Genomic DNA, 19,445 nt, shown 5'->3' on the forward strand with positions numbered 1-19,445 from the left:
AGGTCCCGCGCCGCGCCATTTTGTGCCCTCCGTGCAGGCGCCATCTTGAGAGTGGCCCCGCTGCCACGTTGAGTATGGCCCTATCGCCATCTTGAGAGCGGCTTCACCGCCATCTTGGCGTGTCTGAGCCGCCATCTTGAGAGCGTCTTCACCGCCCTCTTGGGTGCTCCGGTGCCGCCATCTTGAGAGTGGCCAACCCGCCATGTTGAGGCCCCGGCCGCCCGTAGCAGCGCATGCGCATAGGGCGGCCGCTGTGGGGTGTGATGGCCGCGCCGGGCCGCGGTGGAGTGGGCGCGGCGAGTCACAGAGCCCGAGCTTTGCGCGGTCACACCGCTCGCAGCTCAGCGTCCCTGCAGGGCCGGCAGCACTGTCTCGTGCTAGTGACACCAGCGGGGCTTTGGTGAGGTGAAGGGCTGGTGCCGCGTGACAACGGGACTGTCCGGCCTCGGCAGCTACTGCCGCACCTCTACCTGCCACTGTTAAAGCACGGGTGTTACTGTGAGTGAACATTAAACATTTATTAAGGGCTCCACAGAGAGCAGAGGGAATGTTGTACTACACTACGCAAGTGCGACACACCTGCAGTGCCATTTGTTGAGTGATCTTTGTACTCTTTCTCTCCTTTTACAAGACACCACCGCTTCCCTCATCACCTGCCGGGAGTCAGGGAATAATGGGATAGGGTCAGGCTGGGAGGGCCCACAGTGGCTCATCTGGTCCCACCTCCCTGCTCCAGAGCACAGGGCATAGGATTGTATCCAGAGGACTCTGGAATATCCCCTGTAAGGACAGTCCACACCTTTCTGAGCAATCTTTTCAGGGCTGGGGCACTGCCCTGGGAAGAAGTTCTGGCTCCTGTGCAGGGGGAATTCTTGGGATCAGTCCCTGCCCGTTCCTCTGATGCCATTGCTGACCCCCCAGAGCAGAGCCTGGGCTCCCTGTAGACGGGGACAGACAGGGACGAAGGCCACTCTTGAGGCTGAAGAGCCCCTGCTCAGCCTTCAAGGAGGGTGGTGGTGAAATGAAATGGAGCATGTAGGGCTTTCTAGGTAAAACTGCTTAATTTGGAACACGCCAGAAGCTACTATGCAACTCTCCTGGCACTCCCACCTTCTGGCCAGCCTCATGAAAAAGCCACACATTCTCTGGCAATTGTAAAAATCCATAACTCACTCCATTGCTCTACTTTCAACTGCTTAATGAGAGAAAAGATGTGTGCTAATGTCTTTACAAACAATTGGATGGGTGAAGGAATGGGTATTCATGTCTCTAGTGACTTTGGGGGGCGGGTTCCTTACAGTTTGGGCTCCTGGAACAGGCAAGGGTCTGCACAAGGCTGAAGTTTGGGGTGAAATGCCAGGTTCAAGGGGGGAATATGAGGTAAGTGGTTTGGGAAGGCTGTACCTTGCTAGCAGCTCAGCCGATGGGGAAAGGAAGAGGAACACAGGGCCGGGGGTTTAGGATAAAAGGGAGGCTGCGCCTGTGAAACCTCGAGAGAGAAAAGCCCGCGGGCGTGTGGCCCGGTGGACTCTCTCCCTTCATTCGAATGAAGTTGAAGGACTCCTCTGTCTCCTTTTTGGACATAAACCTCTGGCATTTGTGGATTTGCCTGACATTAACTTCCTAAGTAATGTGTTAGGTAACCATATTATTATAATTTAATTAGAAACTGGGCAGAACTCATAATGCTTTTTGTCTTGGACTGTCTAAATTGCTTTGTTTTTCTTTTGAGTAAGTGAATGAAGATGCAATTATGAAATTGTAACAGTGTGAAATAGATGATTCACTAGATTATTAGACTGGAGGAGAGTGTGCCGCTGGTTGAGTTAATAATAGCTCATGCTCTTGTTTTACAAAGTACACAATGCAGGAGGTTATGTGCATTCACTGTAAAGCTGATTTGGCCAAGTGTAAGCACACAGACTATATCATTCTACTTATACATCATGAAATCAAATTAGTTGTTTAAAAACTTAAAATTACCTGTAACTGTGTGAGAAGCAAGTTAATGGGAATTGGCTTTCACAGGGTATCATATGAATTGATATTAGATATTATAATGTTGTTAATATTAATATGTGATATAAAGTCGTTGATGTTGTTACAATGGCCTAGTTGTGAAGATGGTTTTGTATGTTGTAATGTGGGTTTATGAGTTTACATTGGACAGACTGTTGCTAGCCAAACCTTTGAGACACGACCTTAAAAGGAGTAGAACTTCATCCAGTGATAACCCTAATGACCACAGTGACGAAACTACGTCAGTGCCAAAAAGAGTGACATGGGGCAGGACTGTGTAAAATCAAAATAAATATGCATAAAGCTGATGTAAAACAAGGGGTATAAAAGGCGGAGCCACCATTCTGCGCATGAGCCTCTGGCATTTGGCCGCACTCCCAGCACTGTCCCTTTTGTTTTGCAAATTTTTTTATTGTTCTCAATAAAACTTTTGTAACTCTTTACTACTCAGGGTCTGGGTCGGTTATAACAACTGTAAGGTTAAGTCCTAATTCTACAGCTAAAGTTACTGAACTTCTAAAGGGCAGTGCTGAGAGAAATTCATCCTGTCAGATCTTCTTCTCTACATCTTTATCCTTTGAAGAGAAAGAGGAAAGCAACCAAAGCATGAGGAAAAGGGAAAGGCAAAAATAAAAAAATACAAGGATTAGATTCAATAACTCCTCTCCTGAGGCTTTAATATATAATCAGCCCCAAAGTTCCTCACTGAGTTTGAACTGCCAACCCTCTGGTTTTTTTTAGCCCCTCCAAAAAAATTCCTTCAGCTCATTTTTGAGAGCAGGCTTTTCTCACTAAAACTGGGAGGGAAAATAATTGTCTCCTATTTCTTTCAGCAAGGCAGGAAAAAGAATCAGTGTGAGTAGAAAAGACATGGGGGAAAAAGAAGTGTGTCCTCAAGCATTAGATAAATGAATTACATCAAACATTGCACGTTTTACTGTTTACAGCAGCTGCTAGAATGTTCCAAGGGACTTAAATTAATTGTTATCTGTATATGTTTGAATTTATAAAAATCACACTACGTTACAGATGTCTACCTTTCTGTAATCTTTGATTTCTGTAGTGGGCAGGACATCCTGATATTCTTTACTTTTTCTTTAGTACCTGCTAACAATGACTTTCCCACTCTAATACAATATTCTTAAATATATCTGAGATTTCTGGAAGTCTGTCCAATAGCACATGCCTGCTCTGTGTCATCATCTGTCATCCTGCTCTCCTTTTATATCCACAAGAACTGTAAGAGCACATGACAAAACAGCTTGTTCTGGCTGAAAGTGCTTCTTCACTTGAAGCACCTTTCTGCCACCAGCAGCATCAAAATCTGGCAATTTGTTCAACACTCCAATTCAGAAGTAAAAATTTCAGACTACCAACAAATTATTCTGCTTGTCAGGAAGCTCCTTCTGCAGTGAAGAAGCAAAAACTGTGCCTCCAATGAATATTGCACTCCACATCCATAGAGGGAAAAGCAGAACTTCTGGTGGAGACGTGTCCAGCTTTAGCTAGCACATTTCAGGAAGAATTGAGAATGTCAAACTATCTCAGCAGAAATGACAAATGTATATAGGAGATTTGATCCAGAAGGAAGACTTGGACAGTTGGAATTGTTTACCCTAACAAGGAGAAGACACATGGGAAACATGACAGCACTATGTAAATATGCATGTCAGAAAAATAAGACAATGTCCTGATCTGCTTGTTTATGTGGGAGAGGATTACACTGAAAGGGCCTAAAGTTAACCCCAAAAAATGGCTGCTAGAGATGAGGAAGGGCTGGTAGAAGCTGGTGAAGCTCAAAACAGGCTGCTTGAGGCAGATGAGAATCTTTGCTGCTGGAGGATTATAAGGCCACTTGAAAACATGGTGAAGCATTTTGTAGTTTACCCTTTGCTGGTATGTGAATGGATTGCAGGGCCCCCTCCAGCCCAGTTCTGATTCTGAGCTGGCTGTGTTGTAAATGACACTCGGGTGACAGAATGAATCCCTGCTCCAAGGTGAGTGGAGCAGGTTCTGATGGGATGTTTCCCTGAAGCTTGGCGCTCAGATTCACTTACTTCCTTCACTGCTTCCTGACTGGGAATCAGAAATGCTAATTTTCCAGGAAGATACTGATCACCAGTGTTCTTCCCAAAGTTACTCTCAAAACACCACTTTCAAATTCAGCTTTGTTTAGGATCTTCAGTTTACCTTTGAAAAGAGGGAACATGTCCCACACCTGGTCATTTTCTTTGTACTTCAAATCATAATGTCAAGATGCAAATTACTGTGAAGTATGGAGCAGACATAAATTCTGTGCTAACTCTCCATCCTTTCTGTTGCAAAGGTCTCTTTTTATTTTCCAGTCTCTTTGCTGCCTTTACTTTCTTTCCTTGTCTGACCTGTTTCTATGAGAGAGAGCTTTTACCCGCCTCCCTTCCGCTGGGTTCCCTCTCCTTCCACAAAGTCTTTGTTAGTTGCTTTTCTGTAACCTTTCTGCATGTTGCTGGACACCTTCATTCATTTCCATCCATGCATTCTCTCTCGAGCCCAACATTTACTACCCTGTTCTGTGCCATCTTTATTAGTTATGATATAATCTAATACTTCATGATAAGAGAGACTAATTTGTTTTCTATGTAACCTAGACCAGACCTTGGGAAAAATTGCAGTAAAGTGTTAATAATAACTGTAACGTGTAGCAGATTACCATCCCTGGTACAGAATGGTCTCAGTAAAATAGAACCACACAAATATGGAATAGCTGAGTCTGGATGGGTCTCTGGAGATTCTCCAGTCCAAGCATCACATTCAGCAGACCCGTGTCTGGTTTTTGTGATGGCTTCTGCAATACTGGGGTTTGTAAAACAGTTCTGATCACAGTTGTCTGAGATCTATAGAAGAATGTCAGTTAGTTTTGATCTACAAGGGCACACTGAAGTATCCCTTAGTTTAGCTAACTTGGGAGCTAGAGCAAAGATTATCTGCAAATAAAATTAATGAAACTGAATAATGGTAATGAACTCAGAACAGAAGTTCAGGGAAATTTGGTGATGCATAACGAGATAATGCTTTGTGATGATGCATAATAAGATAATGCAGAAAAAATATAGCAAATTACATTAGGCAAAAAGAAATCTTGCTCTTCTGTCAACCTGGGATTCAACTCTGAAAGAATTTCTGAGAAACTTCAGTAGTTTAACATAAGTGCAATCTTAAAATACTTCTTATTAGGAGCCTTATTTGAAGCAACACCATGCACACACTGTAGAGTTAGGAGGATCTTTTTCATATTCATGTGAGTAATAACTTGATGTTTGCTTACATATATATTTAGAAAGAACATCTCGTACCTCTGCAGCTAACACCTTTCCTACATTGAAAGGAGTATTTGGATTATTTTGTAGCACTTGCATAACGAATACTTCCATAGGCCTTTCAGAAATGCCCTGGGGACTGCAGCAGCCCTTTGGTGGCAGGTGTGACCAGCATGTGAGACAGTGCCAGCTGGGCAGAGAGAACAGGCAAAGCCATTGACCCCGTCACTAGATACTTCAGCCTCAACAACGTGAGCACCACACAGATGCAGCTGATGTAGCTGATGATCGAGAGGCTTTGCAGCACCGCTCACTTCCCCAAGCCCAGCCCACTGGCTGCACCTTTGATCTGTGTTATCAGCAAGGAACATCACAAATGACAGCAGGGACAGAGTCTTGTTGGCAAATGTCCCACAGGGGAAAGTGTCCATTTCTCTCAGGAAGAGATTATGGAAATAAAAATGAAATATCTGGGTATTGTCTATTACCAGTCCATCTGCTGATACTGGTTAGGAAGTCTCTGGGAACTGTCCTGCGTCACCTTGGTCAGTTATACTGACACCCACAGTTTATTCACACATAAGCATCTGAGCCTTTGCAATGTTATAAAAATAAGGAGCTTGGTCTGGAGGTGAATCAATTAATTTCTGGGGAATACGTCCCTTCAATCACATGGACTATTATTGTATTATCACAAGGACAACAGAAAATCATCGTAAAATTTTAGCAAACCTTTCATTTTAAAAACAAGTGGGAGGACAGTGACTAAATGGTTAGTTTTAAGCTGTACAGAAAAAGGGTGCTTGGTCCCAGTAGATTACAGGCTTAAGCAACATTATTTCTAACATCAGAATTATCCCCTTGCTATTTTGGAATAAGTAACTCACTTTAATTTGGTTTTCCTTCTGTTTTTCCTCTTCCCTTGAGCAATTTTCCGTAAGACCATACCTTTATTAGGAAGAAAATGTGTCGCCCACAACATCTTAGGAAAAGGCTTAAAGATGTCCTGTGGTGGTTGTACACTGAGAGGACAAGGAAGCTGGTGTTAGGTGCAACAGGTGCAGGCAGGAAATGGGGGGTTTAAAACTTACTGTGCAGCATAACATCCTGTAGCTGGGAACTTCAAGCATTTTTGACAGCTGGGTCTCCATGGAAATAAGTACAAAAAGACTCCAGCTATTTTAAGAACTTAAAATAAAGGATGCTGGAAGGTTATGGATAGATATTACATCTGGGGGAAATCAGTACATTTTTGAACAATTCATATCCTTCAGTTTATGTCTTTTGTTCATACTGCCTGTACCAACTTAACTGGACAACAGCAGAGATGGAAGAGAAATGTGCCTAGTTTGGCAGGAGGAACTCAGGCTCAGAGATGTGAGAAGAAGAAGCAGCTTGTATTCAGTTCTGCATTCTCAGTCATGTCTTCCCTGTTCTCCTTGGTGCCTTTGGTGTTTTCTGTCAGTGAGCAAGCTGGTGTAACACCCACCTAAAGCTGTATCATGTGACAGGCAGTTCTGAATTTTCAATAAAGAATGACCAGAAAGATGACTATTTTATTATTTTTTAAGTAATCAACACAGAAACAAGTAGCAGTGATTAAGTCACAACAGGCTTAGTCTAATAGTAACTACAGCATTAATACTTAACATGAATATAACAGAAATTACAAGTATGTTAACATTATTCATTCTCAGTCAATGAACAAAAGTGTACAGTAAGGTGAGCATTAGTCTATTAAGAATGCTCCAAAACCAGCTGGCCAGTGTCCTCCAAAGCAGAGTGCTTGCTGCCAGGCAGGCTGAGGTGCTGCTATCTGCCCCTACAGGCAGTTTTACTCCTGGGCTCCCATGGCTCTTTCCTCTTCCCCTATTTCTGCCTGTGGTTCTGGTGTTTCCCTCTGTCTGTTGGGGTATCAAAGAGGGCCTGCTTGAAGGCAAAGGAGCCGCAGTGCCACGGGCCGGTCCTCACTTGCTGTGTCCCCTGGGTGGTGCAGGGATGCAGCCCCGAGCTCCAGGCAAGGCTGGCTCCACTGAGAGTGTGACCTGCATCAGTATCTGCTATTCAGACTCCTTCCCACCCTCCCTGACCTCCTTGCTCCATGGATAGGACATGCTTTTGGAGCTGTACCGCTTTTAAGATGCTTTCTTTTACATATCACTCTTTTAATAGGAATCCCTGTAACACAAAATAGAAATCTTTCTTTTGTAGGAAGGGTTTTTTTGACAATGCACCCTTTCCATCTCCTAGTCCTTGTACCGTACCATCCTCTTTTCCAAAACATTTACTAATGCACGTACTTGGCCACCCACCTTCAATGGAAGTACCAAAGTGACACTCAAAAGAATAACTTGCATTTGGTATTGTGGTCCTGGCCCCTCTTGGTCTGAGCAACATAGGATAAACTTCTCAGCTAGAACATTTTCATAATCACAAGGAGGGCTGCACCCTCAAAAATAAAATTCCTCAGTCTTTTTTAGAATCAGACTAGAGGATATCAGTGTGAACAAAGCAGTAGTCTCCGTCATTCTTCCCATCAGGATTCCTCCTAGGGTACCACCAGCTGCTGTGTCGTGTTCACTGTAGAGACAAGAGAAGACATCAGCTTGTATATTGTCAATTCTACAAGTTTTGATGGAGATGGAAAAGAAAAAAATCCTACAGCCTGCTCAAGTGGGCTTTTTCTCCCAAATGCACTTACTAAGGCCTCCCCTACTTCTTCTCATACAGCTCATATGTTCTCTTGAAAAAAACTCCAAAGCCAACACAAAACTAAACCAAACCACAACAAATAAGCCCACCAGCCCAGGAAAGCATATATCTGATTATTTCTGTAGAGGGTTCAGTAATGGTTTTGGACACACTAAGTTGCTAAGTGTTTTCCACTAACTACTAACTGCTTTTAATCATCTTTTTATTACTTACAGCAAAGTCAATCCATTTTCCAGTACTACAGATTTCTGCTATCAGGCCAGGATCAGCCACTTTGAGGAACAGCACAGTGTGCCCAAAACAAGACATAGCAACATACTGACTATTTGCATTCCTCTTGTGGACCACCAGGCTTAAACAGTCCAGAAGAACATAAAAATTCCTGCAAAGCTAAGGCCATAGTTTCACAACATGCCATCCTCTGCAGCAATACTGCTTCAGGATATTCCCTGGCACCCCTTGCTCTGCAAGCCCTGTAGGTTTGTGGGACAGCAGTAAGCTTGGATAGGAACCATGGAGTGAGAACTTAGTGACTGAGCCAGTACTACTCTAATCACAGTGACATCACAGCCCAAGACAACTCCCACCCCACTTCATTCCCCGAGTAACGAGTAACACACCGGTGTAGTTGTCCTGCTGACTGGGCCCTCCTCCATCCGGTGCTTCCCGGAGTGCGGCAGCTCTGAACTGTCCCGATAATCACGGCCCTTGGAGTTCTGCATGTCCAGCACTGCCCGGCTCTTGGAGGGAAGGGGTGGCTTGTTCTGCTGTCCCTGGATGCTCAGGCTGACTTCAGTCCTTGATGGCTTCACGAGTTTTTTGAGCGGTGCCGAGTTTTCCAATGGGGTTGTCATCTTTGGTTTGCCTTGACTCTTTTCCCCTGTATTCTTTTCTTCCAATTGGCAGGAAGAAGTGTAGGACCGGAATCGCTGTGTGGGCACCAGGAAAGGTGGTGATGGCTGTTTGCCAGAGGTCTTGCTGCACTCAGGCTCCTGTGGCTTTGTGAGATGACAGCTCTGCTCAGGCAGTGGTGGCTGCTCTTTCCGCAAAGCCTTGGGATACTCCTGCTCTTTCTTGGGAGCCACCTTGCCCTTGGAGCCCATGGAGCCATACAGTGGGTTCTCGAACATCTCCGGCCTTTGCTGCCCCTCCTCCTGCAGCACAGGCTCTGCTGTGGATTTCCCCACATCAGGCAGCCTACAATCATGGAAGTAGGATGAAAAGGAGACTTGTGAAGAGCAAGCAAGACAGTCACTGACTGATTTAGAGAGAACATGAATAGTAAATGAGTGTGAGCAAATTAAACTGACTGCCTAAAGGGGCAACAAGAAAACAATTAAACTTGGGGAGAGAGAACAGAAGTGTGTTTAACAGAGGGAACAGAAGTGTGTTTTACTTTTTTTAATCATTAGTAACATGACAGCAGAGAACAGATATGCATAGCATTGTGTAAACTCCCTGCTAGGTTACAGTCCTGTCAAAGTGATGTTTGGCTTCTTTTTAAACACAGATAAACTACTGAGCCAAACTGTGCCAGGTCCTTTGATGACTCTGCGACACACACAATCTGAATTTGAATATTAATCTTCAGATCTGGTGGAGAGGATGGAAATGGTTGTCTAGAGGCTTAAAATAAGAACTCCCATCATACTGTGGCATTTTACAATTAGGTCAATCCCCTCTTGCTACCAATACAGCATGGTATTCCTAAGGAATCCTTTTCTTCTTTGTTATTACAGTCAACTTGGTAAATTTCTCCTTCTCTTCTTTTGCTACAGAATTAAACCTTCATATATCAGGCTGAGACAACAGGTTGTTCAGTCTGGAGAAGACTCCAAGGAGCCTTCCAGTGCATAAAGGGGACTTAATCAAAGGAGGGAGAGTGCAGATAATGACAGGACAAGGGGGAAGTTTTAAGACAGAAGAGGAGAGATTTAGGTTAGATGTTAGGAAGAAGGGTGCTGAGGCCCTGGCACAGGGAAGCTGTGGCTCTCCCATCCCTGGAAGTGTCCAAGGCAAGGGGCTTAAAGCACTCTGGGATAGTGGAAGGTGTCTCTCCCCATGACAGGGGGTGGAATGAGATAAGCTTTAGGGTCCATTCCAATCTAAACCATTCTATGATTCTAAGATTCCATTATTTAATTGTAAGTTTATCTCATTATCTTTAGCTTTCCTTTCACAAAAGTCTGAGGAACTGCTACACTAGTTTTCTTTGAGAATGTGATGTCAGCACTTGTGACCTTCACTTATCTTTCTAATTCTACAGATAAAATATGTAAAGAATATGCTGTACCTTGAACTCTCTAAACAGATAATGAAACAGTGACTGTGCAGAATGACAGGAGAGAGGAGCCCAGCCTCAGTGCAGAACTCAAACACTCACTGGTATTCTTGACTCCAATTACAAATGCTTCTGTTTGCTGTAGGCTGAAGGGATGGTTTTGGAGATAGAGGTGACAAGGAAGGTGATGTCGAGGATGACTGACTCTGCCCCATTAGGGAGGTGTTCTCTTTGGACTGCTGCTCATAGTTCCAGAGGGAAGGTGCCTGCTCTGATGAAGCTGTCTGCTTAAGCTGGCAGGTTGCAGAGGGCTGCTGAGAGAAGGCAGCCATGCCCAGGTAGTTGGGGTTGCTGATGTCTGTGGGGGTGGAGCTGCTCAAGAGAAGAAATATTGTTAGGGAGGTACATGCACAAATACGTTTGAGGTTTATTGTCTCCCTGCCAGCTACAAAGAAGTTAGTGCCCACTGACTGCTTAGATTAAATACTACCTTTTTTTTTTTTTTTTTTTTTTTTTTTTTTTTTTTTTTTTTTTTTTTTTTGTCACAGTTGCCTCAGAATCAGGGAATAAGTGGGAATCCTATTAGTGCCTCACTCCCCTTAGTCACTGGAGAGGAAGCAGCTGGGTCAAGACAACCTCCCCCATCCCTAAAATAGTTCCTGTGGCTGTAGCAGATGCTTCCCTTTCCAGGCTGCAGAGAGCACTCAACTTCTGCAGCCACATATAGGGGCTGTTATGGGTTTCTGGGCCCGGCCAGAAGCTGCCTGCAAGGAAAAGCCCCAGTGAAAACAGGTGAAAGGACAGCCTTACTCAGACTCATGCTACGACTCTTGGAAAGGAAAAGCCAAGCAGTTTAGGTGGCAAGGTTACCGTAAGACATCCTCCTTTCCCAGGCTGTCTGGAGAAGAGACAGCACTCCCCCAGTAGCGAGCGATGGCTGCTGCCTCTCTGGCCATCAGATGAGTAGATTTTGACTTTCTGTTGGAAATAAAAGGGCCTTTTTAAAGAGGGTTCAGGGACCCACTCTGGCTAATGCATTATCAGCTTTTGAAGCTTTGGGCACAGGAGCATTGACCAGTCCTGACCAGAGAGCCACTAAGCAGCTTCCCAGTGCTCAGCACACCTGTTGATGCTGCTCCCCAGCAAGCCCAATTTTGCATTTATGGTGCCAACCATTTTCCTGGAACTGACTTACCCACTTGCCCTTTACCTGTTAGTCTGATCCCAGTCTTTGTTAGGCTCTAAATTGCTGATGTTCTTTGGTTTCTGACCAGTGATTTCATCACGTTCAATCTTGACAAAATCTGAAGGAAAGAAGGGGCACACATATCTCGAGTCTGTCTGCTCAAGTTTTCTGTGTTCCCATGTTCATTAAAGCATCTCTCTTTGTCCATCAGAGTGATGGTCAGTTTTAAACTGTTGTTGCTGTTATGTTTTCAACTACCCACTAATACATGTCATGTCTTGTTGACAGAAGAAGAAGTGTGAGTCTTGAAGTACAAAGGTCATGACCTACCATACAGCCACATACAGTCATTTTACCATTGAGAATAATTGTAAATGGCTGCTTCTGTACTCTGAATGAGAACAAAAGATAGCAAGGTGAAAAAAGCAAAGTTTGTGATCTTCTAGCTACAGAACTGCTCATTGAGAGCCTGACATACTCTTTGCTCCCCAGGATGACTGGAGTAGGGAGAGCTTGGCATGGGAGTGTGTCATGTCACAAGTGGAAGATATCCCCATTCAGTAAAACCAGTGCGGGTGACAGATAGGGGGCTCTCTCAGTCTGCTGAATTTACTTGAATGATGATAAACCCCACAGAATCCAATCGTCGTGTCTTCCTGAAAGAGTACAGGTATGCTCCTGAGAGCTAACCATAGTCACACCTCCTTGCACTCAGCATCAAAAGCACTCTCTGTGACTATAGGCACTGCAGAGATAATTTTCAATTGCTTGACAGTTATCAGAAATCTTTTGAGGTGAGCATTCTTTAGCATGAGCATTGCAGAGATGATGATGTTCCTTACCGTACAGTTTCTCTCTCTGTTTTCCTTGTGATGTTTGTAACTTGATTTCACCTTGGAAGATCCCCGTTTTCTCTCCATGGTGTGTCAGCACAGTATGGATAGGAGCTAAGGATTCTGTTGCTTCTATTCGCAAGGCAATGCAGCCTTCCCCTAAAAGACAACAGGGAGACAATGAGGCTGGGACTGAGAAACTAAGCACTGAAATATTTTGTGCCATCTACTACCAATGCACTGACAGGTATGTGATTACTGGAGAGAATCTGCTTTGGATCACAGTAAGGAGCATCATATCGCCTGAGAAATTAGGGGCATTTATTTCACTTCATGTATGTGTCAAGGATTTGGGCATCAAAGTTACCTGTGGGTAATTTCAGGGTTCTGAGCTTCCACTCCTGGTAAGGAAAACATGAGCCTATGGCTGCTATTGCTGTTAATGGGATTTAGGCAAAGAGCCTTCTGTGGACAAGGACTGCATTCTCTGGCTACTGACAATCTGGGAGCCACAAGCACAGCCAAATACTTTTCTGTAGCCAGGAGAAATGCCTCAAGTAAGTGCAAGTGAAATAGGATTTGTATGTTCTGAATAAATGCATTTAAACATGCTGACTCCTGATTTAGTTCCTGTAAAGGACTTTCTTTTTAAACCACTGCTCTTTCAGAGCTGGTAAAGCTCAAACAGGTTGTTGCTTTGCATTCATATTCCTCTAATTATAATTACTTCACAAAATATTGACCACAGTGAATGTATATTTCTGTGTATGTTGAGTTCTAAATCATAGATGTTCAGTCTATAGGAGTTACTTTTGTTCTCTCCCACTCTTTCAGTAGTTTGGAAAAATCTAAGTAGATTTTGACTCATCCAGAACTTTAGAGCTAAGCACTTACCATAAGATTCATCACTGTCTGACGACTTAATGCTGATCAGGATATGTTGATCCAGTAGGTATTCTGGGTCTGAAATAATTGGAGTCAGCTGCAAAGACAAGTTAAGGTGGGTCAATACAACACATGGTTGACAGGAGCACACTTCTCCCTGGGACTCAGTCCCAAATGAGGAAAACCCTGCTGGATAAACCCATGAGGATATGATGTCACCTCCAGGATCAGCCTCTGATAATATCTGGATATCTGGGGTAGAAGGCAGCACTCTGAGTCCCAGCACAGCAAATAGAATGCTGCAAATCTGACACTCATGGGACGAGCTGCAGTTTTCTCCTGTAGTCCAGGACTGAAAATCACCTGAGGAGGAAGTCATCTGGACTCTGATTACAGTCTGTTCCCAAAAATCTGTCTGGCTGTTGTTGCAATCACTTATTGTAGAGTCTTTCCCCAGTTTCTCAGTGTAAGGCACTCTTCCAAAGTCAGCACTTCTGGGCTATTTATAAAGGTATTGACATGCACATTTGCTCCAAATCCAGGAGCTCCTGTAGTTCTTTCAACTCCCACCATGCCAAGAAATGAAGAACAGCTCTGATCTCAAGGACAGGGCTTGTGTCTGACACTGACACTCAGAATACGACTTCTGGACACTGATGTTCTTTTTAACACAGGTAAAAAATACTTAATCAACTTTTCTAAAATATACCAAGTTTTATCTAACCAGGCAAAGAAACTCCAGGGCAGAGTTACTCTCTAAGATGTTTTAGAAGTTTTATTTTCCGTTTAAAACTAAAAAAAAAAAAAATGGGCCTGCTCAAACCAGCATTATGTTCTCTAAAAAGGTGAGAAAAAAGTCATGGTCCTGAATGGCATAATCACACCAGCAAAATTCTTGATAGACATGTAAGTACACTGACATGGAAGTCCTTTCCTGTTTACAACATACTCTGTTTAGCCTAAGCCCATGCTGCCTTCTTACAGTCCCTTTAAGTGTAAACAAGACCACAACAGTGTTCCTGAAAGTAGTATTTATTAAAGTAAAAGACCTAATGTTGCTTATGGGATGAAAGTGGAAGCTTCTCTTCCATACGAATATGGAGATAAGTCCCAGTTTACCTTTGGAAGTGCCTCAACGAACTTTACCACAAGCTCCCCTTCATTTCCATCCTCATTTTCTCCTTCCTGGCTCTTTACAAAGCCTGCAAAGGGACAAGAAAGAAGTTTACCAGGAGAGAGACAGCAAGAACTGGGCTACAGATCCTCTTCACTATGTCTCCAAAAAGCCTACAACTATTCTCCTACTTGGATGCAAATTTTAAAAATATTAAGAAGCTTAAAGTCTGAGCTTTGGATGAATTTTTACACAGTAAATTTGCAAGTGGTTTTGCTAGAGCATTGTTAAATGGTTTCATTTTGCAGTTAAACTTGGCACTAAGGAGATCAGTGCATACATGGACTGGAGGATAAGAACATGACAGCTCTTCCTACGCCACTCAAGATAGCATACTTTTGAAATTCTAATTTAAGATTCGTAATACACTGTTTCCATAGAAATTTATGCAAATTTTGATACAGCCAAAAAATAATCTTTTATGGAACTGTCTTTGACACAGCGCTCTGACATGCGATAATGTGATGAAGCATCCACCAAAGGCTTGCTGTCCCACTTACAAGAGCAGTTCTGTGATGGGAGATTGCTTTAAAAAACCCACAGCAAGGGCACGTAGGCTTGTGTTACATAAACAGCTGAGACTCAGCCCCACAGCATGGGCACAGGCAGTAAAATCTGCAGTACTGTGGGGTACACAGTCCCACTTACAAAGTCACATTACTAGCATTCATTTCCCTTTTAGTTGAGCCTCGGACTTATTTTTTGTTAAACCAGGTTAATTTAATTATTTTAAATTATTTTTGCTAGGATAATGCAGATGTTTTATTTTGAAATCACGTGATCATTTGTAGCAGGCACAATTAGAAATTTAATCATGTCTTTACTACGTAGGCATTTTCTGTGTGATAAGCAAGATTAATATATGTTTCCCATCAAGAAAGGAATTATCAGATTGACAAACAAGGTGGCAAAACTGTTTGGAAGGCTACATGTCTAAGCATGGATTACAGCTACCTTGGGTGTGGGGTTTGCATTGTATTGCTGATAGTATAGAATGTCTTGAAAACTACAGCCAATCTTTAGGACATCCCTTTTTTTTGCACTGGAACAAATGAGCCACATAGCTATTTTTTTATAGCAAAGCAAGAAGAAGAAGAACTAATCCAAACATGCAGAAAACTTTCATAGAGAGAAAGATGGGCAAACCCATACTTTCTAAGCAGCTGGAATGAAACTCAATGTAGAACTTGGTCTGGGACTTGGTCTTCAGAGTAGCGTAGCAGTGCAGGAACTCTATCTCCCCTTGGGAATCTGTGTATTTGGAGTCTAGGAAAGAGGAAGGGAAAGTAATGTCACTTTCAGTAGGAGATAAAGAGAGGGCATTTTTGAGTGGACTCTTAAAGAACTGGCTTTTTCTCTCAGCATATACAAAGCAATGGATTCTGTATCCAAGGTGAAGATGGCACACATGCACCCAACCTGACTGACCGTTCTTGGAAACAAACTGTGAGGTGACTCCCACTTCAAAGGTGGCAAACACAGGACTGTGGTCACTTGTCATGATGTCAGTGGTGCAGCCTGCCAGGAGAAAGGGAGGACGGTTACTGCCCTGCTCCAGGGAGATCACTGTCAAAGAAATATTATTCTGTAATTTTCCAGAAAACGTAACAGTCTCTCTGGTAACTGTCTCTAGTCAAAAGTGTTCCTCTACATAAACTCATGTCAGTACACATGAATGTAACTCTTCTGTCAGAATACAGAAAGATTTGATTAAGGGACACCATTTTACTGTATTGTTTTGTAGATGACTGTCAATGTTAGATCCCTGCAGTAGAAAAAGCCCTTACAGGCTTCCTGGTTACCTCTGCAACATGCACAGCTAATTATAGAACTAATGTCAGGAGATCACACAAGAATACACTGGTGCTGCTTCAGTGCTACAAAGCAACTCCTGGCTCAGAGTTAACAGTGGGTGAGCAAGGCCTGATTGGATCTAAACACACACTGAGTTCCAGCAAACCCAGTCATTCCAGAGAGGCCTATTCAACCCCACACCTCAGCATCATGGGCTTTGTGATCAGATCAGCCTGCTTTATCCCTGAGAAACTTTCACAGCCCTGCTCCCAGTCCACCCATAGGAAACCATGAACAGCATACTCAGATGCTCAGTCCTACATATAGTTGATGACATTTCAGGAACTGGTATTTGAGTATTTTATTAAACAGGTTTTGTGGGCTTTTTCTCTTCCCTGCACTGCACTTTAGTGATGCTTCTCAGCAGGAAAGGGAACAGGCTCTTGGTACTACACAGTTCTTCTGGAATATGATTTGATACAAGAGATGTGTTTGCAGCTTCAGTCTCTGCCGACTGGACTGTGCACGCAGGGTCTGTCCTGCTGGCGCTCACTGTCAGGAGGTCCTGGTAGTGACTGCACAGGAAAAGTGGTGGTTGCTGCCAAGAAATAACTGGTGTAAAGTGATCCTACAGCATGGTCTAAAGTTGGACAGCTGCAACTGTCCAGGTGGTGTTCTGCATATAAAAGAATAACAGAATGAATTCCCAGCCCTGTAAGGTTACAGGCAGAGAGATTTTGGCTCCCTTCTGCCTCGTTTAACATCAGGTCCCTCTATGCTGAGTGCCTGGCAGTGCAGGGAGATCCTACAGACTCTGTTCTGAATCATTTCCGTTTCAGACTGGTTGCCTTGCTATTGACAATCTGTTCTCCACCCACCATAGGACTGACACACAACGTGCACCATGGGGTAGGATTTCCAGAGCACTCGATCACACCAGGATGGCAAATTGTACTTCATCTGCAAACCAAAGGAGAAGTAATGTCAAGAAGAATGGAAAGGGCCAGTTCACAAAAGAACAGGAAATTAATTCACCCAAGCACCATATATTTGTGTCAAGTCTTTTTGTTTGTATTGACTCCTTTCAAAACACTACAAGGGCAGAAAACAGAGAGATTGGTTTAGGTCACTTTGTTCTGCAGGAGTTGCTGTCACAGCTCTGCTATATACCTCTGAAGGGAAATCAGTTTTAACCTACCCCTGTAGCTTTTTGCTTGGTGTAAACATACTTCTCCCGCGTGCCTCTCTCAAAGCGGTAGGTTGGAGCAAAAGTAATCTCCTCTTCCTCTAAAACAGGGAAAGAGCTCGGTTACAGCTTGGCCATTGGGAACCCTCACCTGGGCAACAGAGCCACTGCCCTCTACACCCTGCCCCATGCTGGGGCTGGCAGATAACACTGGTGGATGTAGCAGAGGAACCTGCCAGCCAGTACAGGATCTCACCGAACTGCAGGAACACCTTTTGGTCTCTTCTCTCGAGGAGAAGCTGGTCGAAAGCCAGCAGCTCCGGATACTGCTGCTGCCTGATCTTCTGGATAATATTCTCTGCTTCCTGCCAACAGGGAAACAGCAGAGCTGCAGATGATGCAAAACTTCTTATAAATACTCCCTTCACAGGTTAACTGGTGAGTGCTCCTGAACTGTTTGACAGAGCTGTAGGCCCTGCCACTTCCCTGTCCTTCCCTTCACTGAAAAGCCCCAGCTTTTTTTGTGTGGCTGAACATTTGTCTATTAAAACAGGTATTGAAATGCCCACACATCCACTACACAGAACACACACACAACCACATGCACATTGAGACCGAGCTTGGTGTTTTCTCCCACATACTGAAACCTATCCAGTATTTATGAGGGCTTTCCTGTTCCTGAAGGCCTCTTTGAGCCATTCCAAGCTCACCAACCAGAGCAGAAAGGCAATCTCTGGATTGAACCATTCAGGGACAGATGCTTGTTCACAGTGGGAAAGAAAAGTTGGGAGGTTTGGGGAACCGAGGTTGCCTGAAGCAGCAAAGTGTGCCAGATGGCATTCCTGGGTCCATTAATCCTTGGAGAGGGCAAAAGGGATTTCCTTACTCTCCTTCAACTGGGGCCATACTCATGCCCTGGGGATCCCTTCTGTCTCCCCTCTTTTTGCCATGTTGCCCTAGATTGGAAGAAGAGAGCACTCCTATAGCAATAGAGCGTGCTGTCCCTGCAGGGCTTCCTGCAGTGTCCCGCACCGTCGGGGGCTGTTCCACACGGTAGTTCAAGTCTCCCAGCCAGAAAAGATGAGTAAAGCGATGAGTGATGTTAAATGGACTCAGTTTCTTATCTCCCAGAGTCAGGAAGCGCAGGATGTTCGTGTAGTTCTGGTTGCGTCTGTCAAGACAAGAAAACATCTGCCTGACATCCTAAATTGCCATGTAATTTCCAAATGCCTGGGATGGCAGAGGCTGCAGCTTTACCAGGATGGAGCTAATCCAACTCAGAGCTACAGAGGAGCAGATCAGAAACTGAGAACTTGCCACCCCAGCAGACAGGCCCAGGGAATGTGCTCCTGAAGCCACTTCTGCTGCCTTCTGGGGCTGTGCTTTTCTGAGCTACATGTCCTAGAAACCCAGCATTAGATTGTTTCCTTCACATTTCAGCAGCAAACACATAACTAGATTTTGGCAGCTTTTCCAGGCCCTGAGGAACCCTTCAGTAGAAGTTAACTTTATCAGTAGCAAAGACCCTGTGCAGAAATCCCACACCGTCTGTTTCCTGGACTGGCAAAGATGACAAGGCCAAACTCTTCATTTCAAGTCCAGTTCACTTTCAAAACCACTCCTTCCAGCTGCTCCAGCTCCTCCCAGTGTGGGCACTGATTTCCCAGTGGTGTCAGGATCTTTGCCTTCCAGTCCTATGCTGACCAGAACCTGCCTAATCCACAAACACTTATTTCACAGCTGGGTATAGAGAATTAGTCACCGCGGGGATATTCCTGTTCTACACCTCCCTCCTTGTATTCCTGAGGGATCTTTCTCAGCTGTGTCCTAGGGCTCACAGCACTGCCTACATTGAGAAGGAAGACAGTCCCCTTCAGCACATTATTTTGGGATGGGAAAAGCCTTCCTACATTTCTCCAAAACATTGTAGATCATGGAAATGTTTTCCTCATGCAGTGGGTTTTCATGACAGGTCATGCAAGTGTTGTGCGAGACTTTTATGCTTGGCACTGAAATAATTTCGCTATCCATTTGCCCTGCACCCAAGTGATATGGCCACATAGCAGAAGTCCCTTGTTT

At 44.1% G+C, this 19,445-nt stretch overlaps 1 protein-coding gene across 6 annotated transcripts in view; it reads right to left on the reverse strand.

Annotated features, from left to right (window-relative positions):
* Positions 1-6,851: 6,851 nt before the first annotated feature.
* The window catches only part of INPP5D (inositol polyphosphate-5-phosphatase D), a 61,999-nt gene continuing 49,405 nt past the window's right edge, over positions 6,852-19,445 (reverse strand). For 5 of the 6 annotated variants that reach the window (XM_053986643.1, XM_053986644.1, XM_053986647.1 and 2 more), the window contains 14 exons: positions 18,399-18,537; positions 17,623-17,731; positions 17,379-17,467; positions 17,059-17,140; positions 15,815-15,904; positions 15,539-15,652; positions 14,332-14,414; positions 13,222-13,309; positions 12,337-12,486; positions 11,519-11,612; positions 11,179-11,286; positions 10,411-10,680; positions 8,648-9,224; positions 6,852-7,895 (listed from right to left, as the gene is read on the reverse strand). In XM_053986643.1, the coding sequence (XP_053842618.1) occupies positions 7,893-7,895; positions 8,648-9,224; positions 10,411-10,680; positions 11,179-11,286; positions 11,519-11,612; positions 12,337-12,486; positions 13,222-13,309; positions 14,332-14,414; positions 15,539-15,652; positions 15,815-15,904; positions 17,059-17,140; positions 17,379-17,467; positions 17,623-17,731; positions 18,399-18,537 (1,996 nt within the window). In that variant the 3' untranslated portion in view covers positions 6,852-7,892. Of the gene's footprint in view, positions 7,896-8,620; positions 9,225-10,410; positions 10,681-11,178; positions 11,287-11,518; positions 11,613-12,336; positions 12,487-13,221; positions 13,310-14,331; positions 14,415-15,538; positions 15,653-15,814; positions 15,905-17,058; positions 17,141-17,378; positions 17,468-17,622; positions 17,732-18,398; positions 18,538-19,445 lie in introns of those variants that run through there. The other variant, XM_053986641.1, reaches the window with a different exon arrangement.

Source organism: Vidua macroura, chromosome 10, assembly GCF_024509145.1.
Source record: "Vidua macroura isolate BioBank_ID:100142 chromosome 10, ASM2450914v1, whole genome shotgun sequence".
NCBI classification, from domain to species: domain Eukaryota; kingdom Metazoa; phylum Chordata; class Aves; order Passeriformes; family Viduidae; genus Vidua; species Vidua macroura.